The 19,206-nt window shown below is 43.1% G+C and overlaps 1 protein-coding gene across 1 annotated transcript; it reads left to right on the forward strand.

Moving 5' to 3' along the window:
• The first annotated feature begins 13,451 nt into the window (after positions 1 to 13,451).
• Positions 13,452 to 18,412, forward strand: LOC150000312 (NACHT, LRR and PYD domains-containing protein 3-like). Its single transcript, XM_090289037.1, has 3 exons — positions 13,452 to 14,374; positions 14,840 to 15,010; positions 17,832 to 18,412. The coding sequence occupies exons 1-3, from the start codon at positions 14,313 to 14,315 to the stop codon at positions 17,929 to 17,931; spliced, it is 333 nt and encodes a 110-aa protein (XP_090145163.1). The 5' UTR covers positions 13,452 to 14,312; the 3' UTR covers positions 17,932 to 18,412.
• The last annotated feature ends 794 nt before the right edge of the window (positions 18,413 to 19,206 follow it).

The following is a 19,206-nucleotide window of genomic DNA, read 5'->3' on the forward strand; positions in this document are numbered from 1 at the left end:
GCGGAAGTGGGGGTGGAGACATCTGTAATAGTGTCAACGATAAAAATAAAGTTTGACAACAAACCCACAACTGTCAACAACTGAATCTAAAAAACAAAAAACAAAAACAAATTGAGCAAACAACTAGAACAGGAGCAGAATCACAGATATGGAGACCATATGGAGGCTTATCAGTGGGAAAGAGGAATGGGGATATGGGGAAAAAGGTAGAGATTTAGAAGCATAATTGGTAGGTACAAAATAGGCAGGGGGATGTTAAGAATATTAAAGGAAATGGAGAAGCCAAAGAACTTATATGCACAACCCATGGATATGAACTAAAAGGACGAATTGCTGGAGGGAAGGGGGTTATCAGGAGGAGGGGGGGAAAAGGGAAAAAATTAGGACAACTGTAATAACATAATCAATAAAATATACAAAAATAATAAAGTTAATAAAAATGGAAATTTGAACAACACTATAACCAATTAAACCTAACAGGCATTTATAAAACAATTCCCCCAACAACAGCAGGTTATATAACATTGAGGGCACCTAGAAAATTCTCAAGGATAGACCATGTACTAAGCAATAACAATTTTAAAAACCCTCAGTAAATTAAAAATACAATATATGCAGGAAAATTTCAGATATCCTATGTAGCAATATTTTCACTGATATATCTCCTAACGCAAGGGAAATAAAGGAAAGAATAAACAAATGGGACTACATAAAACTTAAAGAGTTTCTGCTCAGCAAGCAAAACCATTAGCAAGATGAAAAGGGAACCAACCATATGGAAAAACATATTTCCCAATGATACCTCAGACAAGGGATTGATCTCCAAAATATATAAAGAACTTACATGTCTCAACACCAAGAAGACAGACAACCCAATTAAAAAATGGGCAAAGGACCTGAATAAACACTTCTCCAAGGAGGAAATACAGAGGGTCCATAAGCATAGGAAAGAATGTTCAACATCACTAGCCATCAGAGAGATGCAAATAAAAACTACAATGAAATACCACTTTACACCAGTCAGAATGGCCATCATCAACAGATCAACAAACAAGTGCTGGCGAGGATGTGGAGAAAAGGGAACCCTAGTGCACTGTTGGTGGGAATGCAGACTGGTGCAGCCACTGTGGAAAACAGTATGGAATTTCCTCAAAAAACTAAAAATGGAACTGTCTTTTAAACCAGCAATTCCATTGCTAGAATTATACCTGAAGAATCCTGAAACCCCAATTCAAAAGAACCTATGCACTCCTATGTTCATAGCTGCACTATTTACAATAGCCAAGTGCTGGAAACAGCCTAAGTGCCCATCTGTAAATGAGTGGATCAAAAAACTGTGGTACATTTCCGTAATGGAATACTATGCAGCAGAAAGAAAGGAGGAACTCCTACCACTTGCAATAACATGGATGGAACTAGAGAGAATTATGCTTAGTGAAATAACCCAGGCAATGAAAAAATAATACCATATGATATCACCTAATACAGGAAACTAATGAACATCTCAAACAAACAAGCAAAATTGAAGCAGAGGCATATAAAGAAAGAACAGACTAACAGTTAACAGGGGGGTGGGGGGAAGGGAGAGAAGGGCACTAAGTAAGAGAAGGATTTAGTAAAGGAAATAGTATAAATAACCCATGGACATGTACAACGAGTTACGGATTGACTGAGGGAGAAGGGGTGGGCTTTAGGGGGGGGAGCAATGGAGGACAAAGTGGAACAACTGCAATAGAAAAACAATAAATAAATCAAAAATTTAAAAAGTAAAATAAATACAATATATGTTCTCCAACCACAAAGAAATGAAATTAAAAATCAACAATATAGAAATATGGAAAACTCACAGATATGTGGATATTAAACTATACACTCCTTTAAATATCTATGGGTCTAAAAACAATTTTTAAATATTAGAAAATACTTTGTGCTTCAAAGTATACCATCAAATAAGTGAAAAAATTAATACACAATTGAAAAAATAATTGGAAATCATATACAGTAGTCCCTCTCTATATTGCGGTTCACTTATTGTGGCCTCACTCTATCGCGGGATTTTTAAAAATATTATATTTAATTATGTATCATGGATTTTTTGCTATATCGTGTGATTTTGTGGTACTGTATACGTATGTTGTTAAAGTTATGTAGGTTTAAGAGTATAGAATATGTTTAAGAACGTAAGTAGTGCTTATAAAAGTGTGGAAAAGGTTAATAAGGGAGTAGGAAAAGTTAATAAGGGACTGGGAACTGTTTATAAGTGTGTGGGAAGGGTTTATAAAGTCTTAAAATATATATAAATACTAAAATAAATGTAAGGTTCCTACTTCGCGGATTTTCACCTATCACGGAGAGGGGGTGTCTAGAACGTAATACCCGCAATAAGTGAGGGAATACTGTATATATAAATATATATATATATATATATATATATATATATTTATATATATGAAAGCCCTGGCTGGTTTGGCTCAGTGGATTGAGCGTCGGCCTGCGAGCTAAGTGTCGCTGGTTCGATCTTCCAGTCAGGGCACATCAGAGAAGGGAAACTCTGACTCCAAAAAACCTCTGCTGCCTTGCGGCATACCTCTTCAGGGGAAAGGCTAAGGGAGTAAACCCCGACAGAAAATCCGGAGCCGGAGTCCCTAAGGCGGTTTGACGTTGTAGTCAACACCGGCAACTCCTGCGGCGCACCTGAAGCCAAGCTGTATTGACTCCGTCTTTCCCTTGGACCCTTCAGCTGCGAAGAGAGGGGGGGTCTGCTGCATGGGCAACAGCAGACCCTCCATATCACCCTGCCCAGGCTCTGTAGCTTCAGCTTCACTGGAGAGGACACTCCAGCGTCATCGCAAGATGTTGATTCAACACGGGAGGAGACAGATACCGTGTCACTCCCGAGTCGGATTGCACAACCATTCTCGGCAGTGCAGATAGACTCTTAAGAAGCTACACCATCGTCTCTCGAGACGGACAGCTGCCGAAATATATATATGATAAGAGACTAGTATCTAGAACACACAGAGAACTCATAAGTCAATAATAAAAAGATAACTCTATTAAATATGGACAAAGAGTGAAATTTTTTTAGTTTAAATTAAAAAGTAAGTCCAAGTGGAGTGAGCGAGCTGAGTGGTTGTATGGTTGTGTCTTGAAGACTGGTAGCAACTGACAGAAGAACGGATTGCAGAATTCGAAGGAGCTTTTTCACTCTTTGACAAGGATGGTGATGGAACTATTACAACAAAGGAATTGGGAACTGTAATGAGGTCTCTTGGGCAGAATCCCACAGAAGCAGAGTTACAGGACATGATTAATGAAGTGAATGCTAATGGTAATGGCACAGTTGACTTCCCGGAATTTCTGACAATGATGGCAAAAAAAAATGAAAGACACAGACAGTGAAGAAGAAATTAGAGAAAAACTAGACTTCCAACCAAGATGGAGGGATAGACAGACATGCTGCATCTCCCTCCACAACTAAGAAGGAATACAACTACCTCAAAACTAGAAACAACCAGAAGTTCAAGAAAAATCAAACTGTATGGAAGTCCAGCAAACAAAGATACAAAGAAGCAATACTCATCCAGACAGGTAAGAGGGCTGGAGCTGGGGCAGAGAGGATGTGGTGTGGTGATGGCAGCAGCAGCGGCAGCGGCGGCAGAGGAGACAGCAGTGGCACGCTGGCAGAAAGTACATTCACATCTTTTAAAAAGTCAGGAGGGACACCTGGGGAGCATTCCCAGCTCCTCACCAGACCTCACAGCTCACAGTCCAAGCACCAGAGAAAATCAAGCCTCATTGCTTCTGACTGTGCAGACCAGAGCAGGTTGGGGTGCAAGCATAAATTTCCGGTCTCTCAGCAGAGTCTGCTTGTTTAAAGGGCCCCCACAATCCTAGAATGTCCGCAGACCAACCCACTCTGGGAATGATGGCTAGGGCAGCAGCTAGAGGGGTGCCAGTCTGGTGCAGAAGTGGGAGAGGTGCCTGGAAAAAGGGCGAGTGCTGGGCAGGTGGCATTGTTCCCTCTTGGACCCCTCCCCCACATACAGCCCCACAACGTGATGAAACAGGTTGCCCTGTACTGACGAATCCCTAAGGCTCCGCCCCTTACAGTGTAACAGGAGTGACAGCGCTACCTGGGACACGGAGGTAAACAAACACAGGAGCCTGTCAGAATGAGGAGACAGAGAAGTATGTCCCAAAAGGGGGAACGGATCAAGGTTCCAGTCAAAGAACTAAGTGACAAGGAGATAGCCAACCTAACAGATGAGGAGACAGACTACCTAACAGATGAAGAATTCAAAACACTGGTGATAAAGATGCTCACAGGCTTGACAAATATGCTTGAGTACAGCAAACACATAAGAGAAGTGAAGGCTATGCTAAGTGAAATGAAGGAAAATCCACACAAAACCAATGGTGAATGGAAGGAAACAGGGGTTCAAATCAATGATTTGGAACATAGGGAAGAAAAAAAACAGTCTACCAATGCTGAATGAAGAAGCAAGAATTGAAAAAAATGAGGAAACCTTTCCAAATTTTGTGAAAGAGATGGACATACAGGTCCAGGAAGCACAGAAAGTCCTGGGCGAGCTGGACCCAGAGGGGACCACACCAGGAGGCATCATGATTGAGATTCCAAAGGTGAAAGATAAATAGAGAGTCCTGGGGGCAGCAAGAGAGAGGCAGAGAGTTGCCTACAGGGGTGTGTCTATAGGACTACCAGCTGATTTCTCAGAGGACACTTTGCAGGCAGGAAGGGACTGGCAAGCAGTATTCAATGTGATGAAAGGCAACCTGCAACTGGGATTACTCTGTTCAACAAAGCTATCATTTGGAATGGAAGGGCAGATGAAGTGCTTCCCAGACAAGGTAAAGCTAAAGGAGTTCATCATTACTAAGCCATTATTATATGAAATGTTAAAGAGACTTACTTAAGAAAGAGAAGATCAAAACCATGAACATTAAAACGACAACAAACTCACAACTATCAACAACTGAATCTAAAAAATAACAAAATTCAACTAAGCAAACCAGAATAGGAACAGAATCATAGCTATGCAGATCATTGGGAGGGTTATCAGCTGGGTGGGGGAAGGGGGAGAAATGGTGAAATGGTGAATGGATTAAGAAACATAATTGGTTGGCACAAAATAGACAGAGGGAAGTTAAGAATAATATAGTAAAGGGTGAAGCCAAAGAACTTATATGCATGACCCATGAACATGAACTAAGGGGGGTTGGATTGCTGGAGGGAAGGGGTACTGGATGGAGGGGAGCAAAGGGAAAAAATTGGGACTATTGTAACAACATAATCAATAAAATATACTGAAATAAAATAAAATAAAATTGAAGGTGAAATAAAGAGCTTACCAGACCAAAAAAAAGAAAAAAAAGTTTAAAGAACTTCAATACCACCAATTGAGCATTGCAAGTATTGTTAAAGAGACTGCCTTATTTATAAACAAGAAAGAGAGAGAGGGAGGGAGGTATGGTGGGGGGAGAGAGAGAATAAAATGGTTATAAATAAATACCTCTCAATAATAATTTTAAATATAAATGGCTTAAATGGTCAAATCAAAAGACATAGGGTAGTTGAATGGATAAGAAAACATGAGTCGTATATATTTTTTCTACAAAAAACCCACCTCAGAATAAAAGATACACCTAGACTGAATGTTAAGGGATGGAAAAGATCATTATACACAAATGAAAACAAAGCCATTAACAAGCAACAAAGAAGGTTACTACATAACACTAAAGGGATTGATTCAACAAGAGGATATAACCCTTGTAAACATATATGCACTCAATATAGGAGCACCTAAATATATAAAGAAAGCTCTTGATAGCCTTTAAGGAACAGATTGACAGCAATAGTCACAGTAGGGGACTTTAACACCCCACTGATATCAATGGATAGATCTTCCAGACCAAAAAAAATCAACAGGGAAATAGTAGTGACCTTGTACAATACACTATATCAGATAGGTTTAATTGATGTTTACAGAACACTTTCTTTCCAAAGTAGCAAAATATACATTCTTTTCCAGTGTACATGGAACATTTTTAGATAGACCACATGCTAAGACACAAAATAAGTCTTAACACATTCAAGAATACTGACATCATATCAAGCATTTTTTGGGGTCAAAATCAACTACAATTTAAAAACCTCAAAAATATTCAAACACATGGAGGCTAAATAGTGTTATTAAACAATGAGTAGGTTACCATTGAGATCAAAGAAGAAATAGAAAATTATCTGGAACCAAATGAAAATGAATACATAGCAAACCAAAATCTATGGGACACAGCAAAAGCAGTCCTGAGAGGGAAGTTCCTAGCATTATAGGTTTACCTAAAGAAGATAGAAAAATCTCAAATAAACATTTGAACCCTACACCTAAAAGGGTTAGAAAAATAACAAGAAAAGTCCATAGTAAGTAGAAGAAAGGAAATAACGAAGATCAGTGCAAAAATAAATGACATAGAGACTAAAACAAAACAAAACCCCCAAAAGATCAATAAAACTAAAAGATGGTTCTTTGAAAAGATAAACAAGATTGATGAACCATTAGGCAGACTCAATAAGAAACAAAGAGAGAGGATCCATATAAATAAATCAGAAATGAAAGAGGAGAAGTAACAACTGACACCACAGTTATTACAGGCAACTATATGATAACGAATTGAACAATCAGGATGTAAAGGATAAATTCCTAGAAGCATACAATCCTCCAAAATTAATCAGGAAGAATCAGAGAATCTGACTAGACAGATTACCACTGGTGAAATTGAATGTAGTAAGAAAAAGTCCCAACAAATATGTCGCAAACTGGATGGCTCCACAGGTGAATTTTACCTAATATTTTAAGAAGAACTAATGCCAATCTTTCTTAAACTATTTTTTAAAATTCAAGAGCAGGGAAAACTACAAAGCTCATTTTATGAGGCCAGCATTATCCTAATTCCAAAACTAGATAAAGACACTACAAAGAAAAAAAAATTATAGGCCAATATCCTTGATGGACATAAATGCTAACATCTTCAACAAAATAGTAGCAAACTGGATCTGGGAGTACATTAAAAAGATCATACACCATGATCAGGTAGGATATTCCATGAATGCAAGGTTGGTACAATATCCACAAATGAATGAACTTGGTATACCACATAAACAAAAGGAAGAATAAAAACCGTGTGATCATATCAATAGATATAGAAAAAGCATTTGATAAAATCCAGCACCCACTTATGATAAAAACGCTCAGCAAAATGTGAATAGTAAAATCATACCACAATGTAATAAAAACCACATATGACAAACCAACGGACAACATCATACTCAATGGGCAAAAAATTAAAAGCATTTTCCTTAAGGTTGGGAACCAAACAGGAATGAATGTCTGCTTTCACCACTCTTATTCAACATAGTACTGGAAGTCCCAGCCACAGCAATCAGAGAACAACAAGAAATAAAAGGCATCCAAGTTGGAAATAAGTAAGTAAAACTGTCATTATTCACAGATGACATGATATTGTATATAGAAAAACCTAAGGACTCCACCCAAAAGCTACCAGAGCTAATAAATGACTTTGGAAAAGTAGCAGAAAATCAGTGGCGTTTTTATACACCAATTATGAACTATAAGAAAGAGAAACTAAAAAAAAAAAAAGAAAATTAATTTACTATTGCAACAACAACAAAAAATAAGATACCTAGGAATTTATTTGACCAAGAAGGTAAAAGACTTGTACTTGAAAAATATAGGATATTGAAGAAAGAAGTTGAGGAAGATACAAATAAGTGAAAGCATGTTCCATGTTCATGGAAGAATGTCATTAAAATGTCTATACTACCAAAACAATTTATAGATTTGATGCAATTTGATTAAAATACCAATGGCATATTTCATAGATCTAGAATAAATATTTCAAACTTTATATGGAGCCAAAAAGAATCTGGAATAGCCTCAGCCATCTTGAGAAAGAACTGAATTGAAGGGGTCAAAATACCTGATATTATACTAGACTACAAGGCCATTGTAATTAACAGTTATGAAGCCCTATACAATTTAGTCTCCGTTTTTTCCTAGATCCATAATTATCACACTTAATTTACATATTATTTGTGCATAATAAATTGTGATAAATAAATAGTAAACATAAGTATCCTGGCCTCTCCCACCCATCTCACCTTGAGGTGAAAGAAGAGGAGGTAGAGAGGAATGGTGCTGGCCCTTAGGGAGTTATGAGCTGAGTTGGAAAGATGCAGGTTCTCTTCAGAGAGTCTAGAATTCCACAGAGAGAGGGCAGGACCAACCTGAACTCAGCCACAAGAGAGAGCTTGCTGATATTGGGGGGGTCTCCTGTGACTTATTGTGTTGGATCTCCTGAGACCTGAACTGTTTGATGTAGATAATTACTTCAGGGGCTATGTGTACAGAAAGAAATAGTCTAAAGGGATTTCTACTTCTAATTTATTGTCTTTTTTTTTTTCAGGCTTCAAATCTTTTTATTTTTTAAAGTATATTTTATTGATTACGCCATTACAGCTGTCCCAATTTTTTCTCTTTACCCCCTCTACCCAGTCCCTGCCTTTCCTTTAGCAATCAGCCTTCCCCCTTAATTCATGTCCATGGGTCATGTATATAAGTTCTTTGGCTTTTCCATTTCTTTTACTATTCTTAATAACCCCCTGTTTTGTACTTACGAATTATGCTTCTTAATACATATATCCTTTCCTCCATTCTCCCCTTTTCCCCTTCTCACTGATAACTCTTCTGATAATCTCGATATCTGTGATTTTCTCTGTCTAGGCCTCAATCTCAGGTGGAAGTCTAATCACCTTCAATTATAAATAATAGCCTTGTGGATGGAGTTATCTTAGTTTTCAGGGTTTTTTTTTCCAAAGATTTTTATAGCAGTGTAATATATTTATTTATTCATTTATTTATTTAATATGTTTTATTGATTATGCTGCTACAGTTGCCCCAATTTCTTTTTCCTCTTCTTCCCCCCCACTCAGTGACACCACCTCCCTCCAATTTAAGCCCCCCCCACTTAGTCCATGCCCATTGGTTGTGCATACAGTTCTTTTCAAAATCTTCCTGTCAACGCCACTCACTCCTACTATGCTTAATTCCTCCATCATCTCCCTACCTTTCCTCCTCCCCACTTCCTGCTGACCTCCCCCCAATATGTTCCCCATACCTATAATTCTTTTCCCACTCTCGTTGCCTACTTAGTTTGCCTTTGTTTTGATTCCCTAGCTTCTGTTGTTGGTTGCTATGATACAGTTTTCATTTTAATGTTCATAGTTTTGATCCTCTTTCTCCTAAACAAGTCCCTTTAACATCTTATATAACAGTGGTTTAGATCTAATGAACTCCTTCAGTTTTACTTGGTCCTTGCTTTTCATCACATTGAATACTTGTTGCCAGTCCCTTCTTGCCTGCAAAGTTTCATTTTAGAAATCAGCTGATAGGTACCCCTTTGTAGGTAACTCTCTTCTTCTCTTTTGCTGCTTTTAAGATTCTCTTTTTATCTTGAACCTTTGGCATTTTAATTATGATGTGTCTTAGTGTGGTCCTCTTTGGATCTAGCTAGTTTGAGACTCTCTGTGCTTCCTGGGCTTGTACGTCTATTTCCTTCACCAAATTGTGTAAGTGCTCCTTCATTATTTTTCACATAAATTTTCAGTTTCTTGTCTGTTCTTCCTCTCCTTCTGGCACCCCTATGATTCAGATGTTGGCACGTTTAAAGTTGTCCCAGAGGGTCATAAGCCTGTCCTCATTGTTTTTCAGTTCTTGTTCCTTCATTCTGTACTAGTTGACTGTTTATTTCTTCTTTATGTTCCAAACTGTTGACTTGAACCTTGGCTTCCTTCGCTTCACCATTGATTTTGTGTGGATTTTTCTTTGTTTCACTTTGCTTAGCCTTCACCTCTTCCCTTCTGCATTTGTTATACGTAACCTTGTCTGTGAAGTCTGTGAGCATCATTATCACCAGTGTTTTAAACTCTGCATCTGTTAGGTTGGCTATCTTCGTGTCACTTAGTTCTCCCACTGGAACGTTGATCCATTCCCTTTTTTGGGCCATACTTCTCTGTCTCTTCAACTTGACAGCCGCCTGTGTTTGCCTCTGTGCCTCAGGTAGAGCTGTCGCATCTGTTACATTGTACGGGGCAGAGCCTTAGGTATTTGTCAGTGTGGAGGGACCCGTTTCACCACGTTGTGGTGCTGTATGTGGGGGAGGACCTTGAGAGGGAACAAATGATGCTTGCTCAGAACTCACCTGTTTTCCAGGCACTTTTCTCACTTTCTGTATGGAACTGACACCCCTCTAGCTGTTGCCCTGGTTGTGGTTCCCAGAGTAGGTGGGTATTTGGATGTTCTAGGACCGTGGGGCCCTCTATACAAACAGATTCTGCTGAGAGACTGGTGGTTTCTTCTTCCACCACAACCCCCACTGGTTTGCACAGTCAGAAGCAATGAGGCTTTATTTTCCCTGGTGCTTGAACCATGAGCTGCACGGTCTGGTGTGGGGCTGGGATCTCTCCCCAGGTGTCCCTCCCAACTTTTATTATGTGTAACTGCGCTTTCCCCCAGCTGGCCACAGCCACTGCCTTGCTGCCACTTCCACACTGCGTCCTCTCCGCCCCTTCTCTGGCCCTCCTACTTGTCTGGATGAATATTGTTTCTTTACAGCTTTGTTTGTTGAACTTCCATGCAGTTCAATTTTCTGTTAGTTCTGGTTGTTTTTAGTTTTGAGGTAGTTGTATTTTTTATTGTCGTGGAGGGTGGTGAAGCGTGTCTAACTATGCCTCCATTTTAGCCAGAAGAGAGCTTGCATTTTAGGTTAAAAGGACTACTAGGCATCCTTGTAGACTAAACACAATACAGGTATTATTTTATTGTGACGGTCTGGTTTACATCTGCTAAGGTGAGACAGACTATTTATCCTGAGTTCAGGTATCTCTTGTCCAGATCCTCTTCAGAGGAAATATAATAGTTCTCATGATAAGGGAATGGTGGTAGGAAGCCTCATGACTAAAGGTTTATACTGAACACTGCTTAATGAGATGGAAATCAGTTCAATCAGACTTTATCCCAGCTGGAGAGTCAGCAAAGTCTTCTCTGAGGAAGTGATGCTGAAGTATTATCACAGAATACTTATGGCGGAGGTGCCACACACACCCTAGGCTCAGTTGGAAGTTGCTCTGTCCAGCAGAGGCTTCGTGACCACGGCGGAACAAACTTTTACCCAGGACACTTTGTTATGTCTGGGAGAAGGAAGGTGACTGCCCCTCTAGTGGAGACCAGCAACCAAACCTTCATCCCTTATGCCTTTTATTGAGGAGGATACATGCAAGAGGTGCAAGGCTAAAATTAATAAATCGTCAGTAGTCATTAGGCGTTTGACAGTCACAGATTACACATACCAGTATAGGGGTCGCAGTGACCAGTCTGTGTCAAGGTCCATAAAACACCCTGACCAGGTGCAAGGTTTCATACACTCCTTGCTAGAGGTTGTTTATGTTACATTACTGACAAGGAAAGCAGAGCAAGTTCTAAAGCATAATGAGCATCCTTTGATCCAATTCCCATGGCAACCCTCTGCGTGGTTGTCAGTCATGTTCCGCACGCAGCCTTATGTTGAGACTTAGAGACAAGCGCAGCCAGAAAGCTGGCGGCTCGCCATGCTCAGGCTGGGTGTACAGTTCCTTAACCCAGGAGGAGCGGTTGCCCACAAATACTAGAGAGCACTCGAGGCAGAGAGGACAGATAGCATGTGCAGAGACGGTTGCAAAAGGGAGCCTGGTTTGTTTAAGAAACTGTGGGAAGGCACATGGGTGAGAGAGACAGGAGAGGGCTGCAAGGAGGTTCTGTTTTGCCCTGTAATAGGACTCTGACCAACATGGGAAGCTCCCAAGGCTTTTTTGGTGAGGGGATGGAGGCGATCATGATTGGAGATTTAACCATCCCTCCTGCTGCCAAGAGAGGAAGCAGAGCGGGTCAGAACAGTGCAGGGAGGAGATAGGAGTGGCCTCAGGTCTAGTGGAGGCCTTGGTGGTGGTGAGAAGGGGATGGCGGTGAAAGAAAGTTTAGGAGGGGAAGATGTGCGGCTTTAGTGATGAGGCTCTGGTTCTTGGGGTAGAAGGATGGACGGCAGTGCTCTTCACTGAGGCCTGGGTGCAAGAATGTCAGGGGCTGGTCCTGGACACACTGAACCGATGCCCTGAAGACTTGCATGTGTGTGGGCATGGTTGTGGTGTGTTATGGTGTGCTGTGCTGTGTTGTGCTGTGTACAGGCTATGTGGTGTGTGTCTGGGTGTCCACCTGGAATAAGTGGGGGTGATGGATGGCCAAGGGAGAAACAGAGTGGAGTGGGGTGGGGAGCTGACAGTGCAGTCAAAGCCCCAGAGGACTAGGGAGAGTCTTGCTGTTTGGATGGTTGGGGTCCTGGGTTCCAGCCCCGTGCGCCGATATGAAGCTCGATGGGAGACAGCAAGTGTAAACAACCCTCTGCACAAGGAGAGATGGGTGGGAGCCCCGACAGAGTGTTCAGGAGTGGCAAAAAGGAGGTCTCCGGCTTCCAGGACAAGGGTGAGAGGAGAATGTGAGAGGTATGAGGAAGCCCCAGGCCAGCAGCACCGCGGGTCCCTGGCCAGGGCAGCCGGGGTTCGAGGGGGGGACTGTGACTTTCAAAATACTCCTTCCTTTTTGATGTCTATCTCTAGTCTCCTGGAATGTTCTTCATTTTGCCAGTTTCTTAGTCTGTTTGAGATGCTCTAACAAAGCTACCATAGGCTAGGTGGCTTAAACAACAAACATTTATTTTTCACAGTCCTGGAGGCCAGAAGCATGAGATCAGGGCTTTGGCATGTGATCCGGTTCCTGGTGAGGACTCTTCTGGCTCAGTCACCTTCCCACTTGTCCTCACACAGTGTCGGGTGAGGTCTGTGTTAGAAGGGCACTGGTCCCACCTCGAGGTCTCCACATTCATGGCCTAATCACACCTCCCAAAGACTCCACCTCCTCACACCATCACACGGGCAGTTACAGATGTAACATCTGGATTTCAGAGGGTTACAAACTTTGGGTCTGTAAGATCCAGGAATCCTGCAAATCCCTTCTGCATATTTACTAAGGACCCTGCGATGACATTCTTCTTAGCTGGGACAACTTACTAGAAGCCACTTGCAACTTGCTTGGTTTCTGTTCATCCCTCTCAGGTCCACTTCCCTCTTCATCTTGTTGACTGTCTTTTTCTTTCTGATTTATGGGAAGATGGAGAGTAGTGGGTGGGTCAGGACTTCACTCCCTTGATGCTCTCTGTTTGTGCTACACAGTCTAAATGACGTCTTTCCATTTCCATTTTTCCTGATTCTAAGACACGTCATAGCTTAACATGTGATTTTTAAAGAATCTAGCATGAAGAAACGTGATTGTATGAGATGTTGTTCAATCAAGGCCTTGCTGGGGGCCTACCATGTGTGCCTGTCTGTAGCTGTGAACCACTCTCTGAGTCCTGTGCAGGAGTGACAGCTCTCTATTCGGGGCCCACATGCTTTTGTTGGGTGAGGAAATAAGCTCACTTGACCCAAAGGTAGTGCATCCAAAATCTTAATGCTACTGGGTGCAAGGCATGGCTGGCCTTCATGTTTCAGGGGTGCTCAGTGTGAAGGCAGAGTTACGCGGACAGGTGGGCAGCAGCTGGAGGTGACCCGAGAAGGCTTAAGTCTGAGCTGCCTCTCCACCGCACACTTGCTCCTTGACCTTAAGGGAAACACAGGATTTGATGAGCCTGAGATTTCTAATCTGTAAAAAACTCACAATACTGACAGATACCCTGCCACATTGCCTGACTGATGTAAGAATCAAAAAAGGCAGGTCTCTGCAGTACTGTGAGATAACCTGGGAGGTCTTCTAGAAAGAAGTGGAGGGGAGGAGCACTCACAGCCAGTCCTCTCTTCTTCTGACCCCAGCACAGCACCTGCTGAGACTGTCACCTCTCTTTCTTATGTGGCCGGATACAGGGGTCTGTGCTTCCTCAGGTCATATCCTTGCTGCTAGCTCCTGACCTCTATGGGGAAGGATGCTGCTTTTCCAATAAAATGAAGTTCCCGTGGTGAGATATCTGTGCCACATCCAAGGAGGGCTGGACACTGGGGACTCTTCTGCCGTTTTCTCTACAGGTTGGTGAAGGCGGGCCTCACATCAGCCTGTTGCCCCGCCTTGTCCTCAGTGCTCAGTGCTAACCAGAACCTCATATACCTTTACCTGCGGGACAATGAGCTGGGAGACATGGGCGTGAAGCTGCTGTGTGAGGGACTCTTACAGCCCACCTGCAAGCTTCAGATATTGGAGTAAGTTTCTTAGCTTGTCATGGTGCTGGGTGTGTGGGTGGGTGGGTTTGGGGAAGTGACAATGAGGTCATCGGTACCTAAGAAGTGATGCTGCAACAGAACCACGGGCTGGGAGGGGCTCTCCCTCCAGGTGGTATGATGGCGAAGGCTGGGGCTCCTTTCACCACTAACCTTTCTACCGCAAAGAGGTCGCATGGTGTGGCTCTTGTGTTCTAAGGGAGTTTAGGGGGAGACACTGAATTTGGGAAAAATCAATTCAGAAACTGCTCTTGCTAATTGGATCTAGATAATCCAGTAGCCTGGAAAGAGAATACTCCCATCTGCAAAGAATAACCATGGCACGTACACTCACTCCATGCTCGTTTGTCCTATACTTTTTATTTGAAACATTACAGGCTAATTAGATCAGGGAGGCCCGGAGGAGGGTGAGGGGACATTTTCTTTGAATCACCCTCTTTCTTGCAGGCTGGACAACTGCGGCCTCTCCTCACACTGCTGCTGGGACCTCTCCACCCTCCTGACCTCCAACCAGAGCCTGCGACAGCTGAGCCTGGGCAGCAACGACCTGGGAGACCTGGGGGTCATGCTGTTCTGTGAAGTGCTGAGACAGCAGAGCTGCGTCCTGAGAAGCCTTCAGTAAGTGCCCCCGCAGGGAGTGAGGGGCAGGGCTGCAACTTCTAAGGAAAAGTTGGCCACTTACCAACATGCAAGATGGTTTTTTGGCACTCAGGGTGAAGTTAGGCCTGGGCCAGGTGTTGCAGGTATTTTATAAACAGGGTACAGGAGTCATGAACTACATATTCAACTTCATCGAGACATTTAGGATATTCAAGGCTCGGTTGGGAGTGAAAAGACTTTCTCTCCATATTCTTAAAAGAGATGTAAAGCCCAATGAGAGTAGCCAAAAGGAGTTCTGTTTCTTGGCAGGGACTCGGACTTCGCAGAACTAGACCTACCTACGGTTCATCCTGATTGCAAAGGCCCTGGCACAGAGGAGTGCTGTTGGCCTTGTTTTTGAGGATTTCTTAAAGGAAAGAGAGTGCCTCAGAAACAGCAAGGTGGGAAGTCCCATCACATCCAGCCAGCGCAGAGTGTGGGGACTACCAGCTCCCTCTGTCCCAGCATCCCCCAGAGATGCTCACACTCCTCTAGGAGGAGCTCCCACTGGTGTCATGGCCTCAGCCAGCCCCGAGGACCACACTCACCACTGCACACGGTTCCGTCACGTGGCTGCGCAGGCCACACACTGTCCTCGGGGTTTTCTCCTACCTCATGGCTGTTGCTGCTCAGTCTTCTTTTCACGTCTCATTATCCCGACTGTTACATGCTGAGTCCCTGGGATTCAACCATTGCCTCATTTTTCTTCTCTGCACTTTCTCCCTTGTGTATATTGTCCAGTCTCCTGGCTTTACCCTATGCTGATCCCCAGTGTGTATCTCCATGAATACCTTGTCCAAATGCTTATCTGCCCTTTCCACTTGGGTGTAAGCCTCCCAGACTTACACGTTCAAATGCAAACCTGGGCTGTTCCACTCTGTCTGAAGCTGCTCTTTTCCCGCCTCAGTCTGGTAACTGTCAGAACTTCTCAGGCCAGTGGAGGCTGGTGCCACCTTCGCTGTCCCTCTTCCTTCTGCACACTTTTTCTGTTGGCATGTCCCGTATGCTCTGCTCCCGTAGCAAGCCCACTCGCTGACCCCCTCCTGCCCGCTTCATGGTTCTTACCCTAGTTTAGGCCGCCATCACCTCTTGTCTGGATTGTCACAGTGGCTTCTGCCTGGCTTCTCTGCATCTATTTTCTTCCCACAGAGGACGGAGGGCACAGCTGAGACAGGCACCACTGCTGCCGACTTCCTGTCACACCCACAGTGAGCCCGACAACCCTGAAACTGCTGCTTCTGCAAGTGTGTCTTCTCCCCACCCTGTTCCTTCTGCTGCCCACACACTGGCCTCCTTGCTCTTTCACACAAACATTGTATTCCCTGGACTTTCTCTTGCTTTTCATATCCACACGCCTTGTTCCTGCACACCTTCAAATGATCTGCCGAAAGATCTTCCTCTGGGCAGGTGTTTCTTGCCATCCTATTGAAAACAGCAGGCCAGCAAGCTCTTTCCTCTTCTCTTCTTATTCTCTCCGCAGTGTTGCTGGGCCATTTTTCTAGGCTGTTTTCTTGTTTGTTTATCATCTATATCCTACCCCAGGAGTATAAATTCTATTAGCCCAGGGCCCTCTGTCCTTGTCCACTACCTCAAGGCTAGAACCGACTGGAATGCAGGTTTCAATAGAAGTTTGAATCAGCATAGCATCCTTGGGCCGACTCAGTGGAACACATTTGCTATAGGAAGAACCAAATGTCCCAGAGCTAAGAGAACCAGAGGAACAAAGGGAGGGACTGGTCAGGATGGAGTAGTTGGGCTATTGCCATATGGGGGTCAATGACCCAACCCTGAAGGATACTCCCAGGATGAGGGACAGGCTCAAAATAGACTGGGGAGTCCCTGGATACGGTCACCCTGCCCTGTCCCTTTGGCTGCCAGATCAAAATAGTACAGATGGGGTGCTTTGAACACAGTTCTGGGGAAAGGGAAGTCCAGGACCTGCGGACTCAGCTTCTGGCAAAAGCTCTCCTCTAAGCTGGCAGCTGGCTCCCTCATGCCATGTCCTCACATGGCAGGGAGACTGAGAACACAGGTATTGCTTCCTAGAGGAGCACTGATCCCGTTGTGAGGGTTGAACCCATGATCTGTCTAACCTCAGTCACCTCCCCAGGGCTCCTCTCCAAATACCCATGTGAGGTTAGGGCTTCTGCAGAGGAATGTTGGAGGAACGTAGCCTTTCAATCACAACACAATCAAATCACAATCATTAGAAATGAGGCAGGGCAAATAGTGTGATTTCTCAGTCAAGTGCAAGTAAAATTTCAAAGCAGAGAGGGAGAGAGAATTTATGTCAAAGAAGACTTGAGAGGCATAACAAGCAATTGCAATGCATGGACTTTATATGGCTCCTGATGAATGAGCATGATAGAAAAAAATTATCAGACAGTTGAAGAAATGGAAACCTATTGGACATATGTTGATATTAAGAAATTATTTTTAACTTTTTAAGCTGTGATAATGGCATTGTGGTTATGCTTAAAAAGTCTTCTTCATTTAGTGTCATTCCATGAAATTTATAGGTGACATGCTGTGCTTTCATCAAAACAAGATTGGCTGTTAATGGTCAAACCTGCACAACAGGCATATGGGGATTCAACACTTTCTCTCTACATTTGCACATGTTTAAATATTTTCAAACTTGATGGTTCAAACATAATGTAAACCACATTAGGTATGAAGTGCAGCACTGGAGCGCTTACAGGTATGAGCAGAATAGGGAAGTGAGATGAGATGTAAAGGCCAAAACTCTGAGAGAGTTCATTTGAAGAGTGTGACTCAAGGCTTCTGTTTGCTTTTACAGGCTGCGTAAAATGTATTTTAATTATGATACAATCTGTGCGTTGGAAACACTTCAAGAAGAAAAGCCCGAGCTGACCATTGTCTTTGAGCCTTCTCGGTAGTGCTGGAAGCAGGGCAGCTGGACACCAGTGGCCGAGCCCCACCGTCCATGTGTGTCCAGGTGTGAGGGAGTGCCCCTCCAGCCACGGTAAAGGCGAGCACCCCACAGCCTTGGCCCGTGTGGGTGGGGGCGGAGGGGGGTTGTCTCCAGCGCCTTTGCAGAGAGATCCAAGCATCTTCTTACCCGGACTGAGGCTTGAGGGCAGTGAAGTCATGCCCGTGGTGTTGCTCTTGGCACAGCACTTGGTCAGAGGAGGGGCTCCGCTCGCTGGCCTCGTACAACTAACTCATTCACTGAAGCATTTCCTCTGTTGCCTTCTTCCTCATCTCGCTCTTTCTAAGTTGCTTCCCCTCCTGTCAATTTCCCTTCTTTGTCCAGTTCACTCCTGTTACCTTTCTCTGAACTGACCATCACAGACCGAGTTCACAGTATATTATGCTGCAATTTTGTGGCAGCAACTTATTTATTTTTAATTTTGTAACAGTGATATTTTCTAATAAAATAATTCACGTTCATTGTACCTGGTTGTATTTATTGAGTTAAATTGTTTTCTTTCTTTAATTTTGAAAAAGGGTGCCTAGAATTTTTTTACTTATTTATCTAAACTACTAAAGATAAGTTAAATAGCTTTATGTATTTAAAAAATCTCTTTGCCAAATGATTCGATTGTAATGAATGGAAAATGGGATCTGCTCACCCTGACTCTGAAGGTGGAAATGGCAGTTGTGACTGGAGAGGAGGCTGAAAACCACGCAAAGGCAGGCTTTAGAGTCTATGGAGCCTATACTCAGAGGCAGAACTAGCATGCAGGAAATGCATTTTGCCTTCAGTTAGAAGAAATCATCTGGGATTTACTTCATCCCAGGAGCATTTAATCTACCACACTTTACACAGCATTAAATCATCAATAAATATTGATAATTGCTTATCTACACGTGGGGCAACACTGAACCCCACGGGATTAATTATTCGGGCTGGAAATACTACTCTGTCAAATGGGCCATACAGACCTCTGCCACCAGAGCATGACCCGTGGACTGTTGAGGTGGGGACTTGTGCAAAACTGTAAATCAATGACATCACCAGGTTGCTGTGTGGGTAAGCTGACTTTTTCGTGGTAAGGCTTGCTCAGTGAAGGAAGCAGTATGTGATTTATTTGGGTGCAAGCTCTTTGTCTTGTTTATGGCCAGCACTTGAAGCAAGTCTCATCTAGATACTAGCTTTTGCATCTCTGTGAAGTGAGATATTACAAATTGCCTCGCTGGTACAAACACCT

This window comes from Furipterus horrens, unplaced genomic scaffold (genome assembly GCF_987537825.1).
Source record: "Furipterus horrens unplaced genomic scaffold, mFurHor1.1.pri manual_scaffold_10, whole genome shotgun sequence".
Classification (NCBI taxonomy): domain Eukaryota; kingdom Metazoa; phylum Chordata; class Mammalia; order Chiroptera; family Furipteridae; genus Furipterus; species Furipterus horrens.

Coding starts and splice junctions, on each gene's coding strand:
- LOC150000312 (XM_090289037.1), top strand. CDS start 14,313: ATGGGCGTGAAGCTGCTGTGTGAGGGACTCTTACAGCCCACCTGCAAG. Junction 14,375..14,839: donor TGCAAGCTTCAGATATTGGA/GTAAGTTTCTTA, acceptor TCTTTCTTGCAG/GCTGGACAACTGCGGCCTCT. Junction 15,011..17,831: donor TGCGTCCTGAGAAGCCTTCA/GTAAGTGCCCCC, acceptor TTGCTTTTACAG/GCTGCGTAAAATGTATTTTA.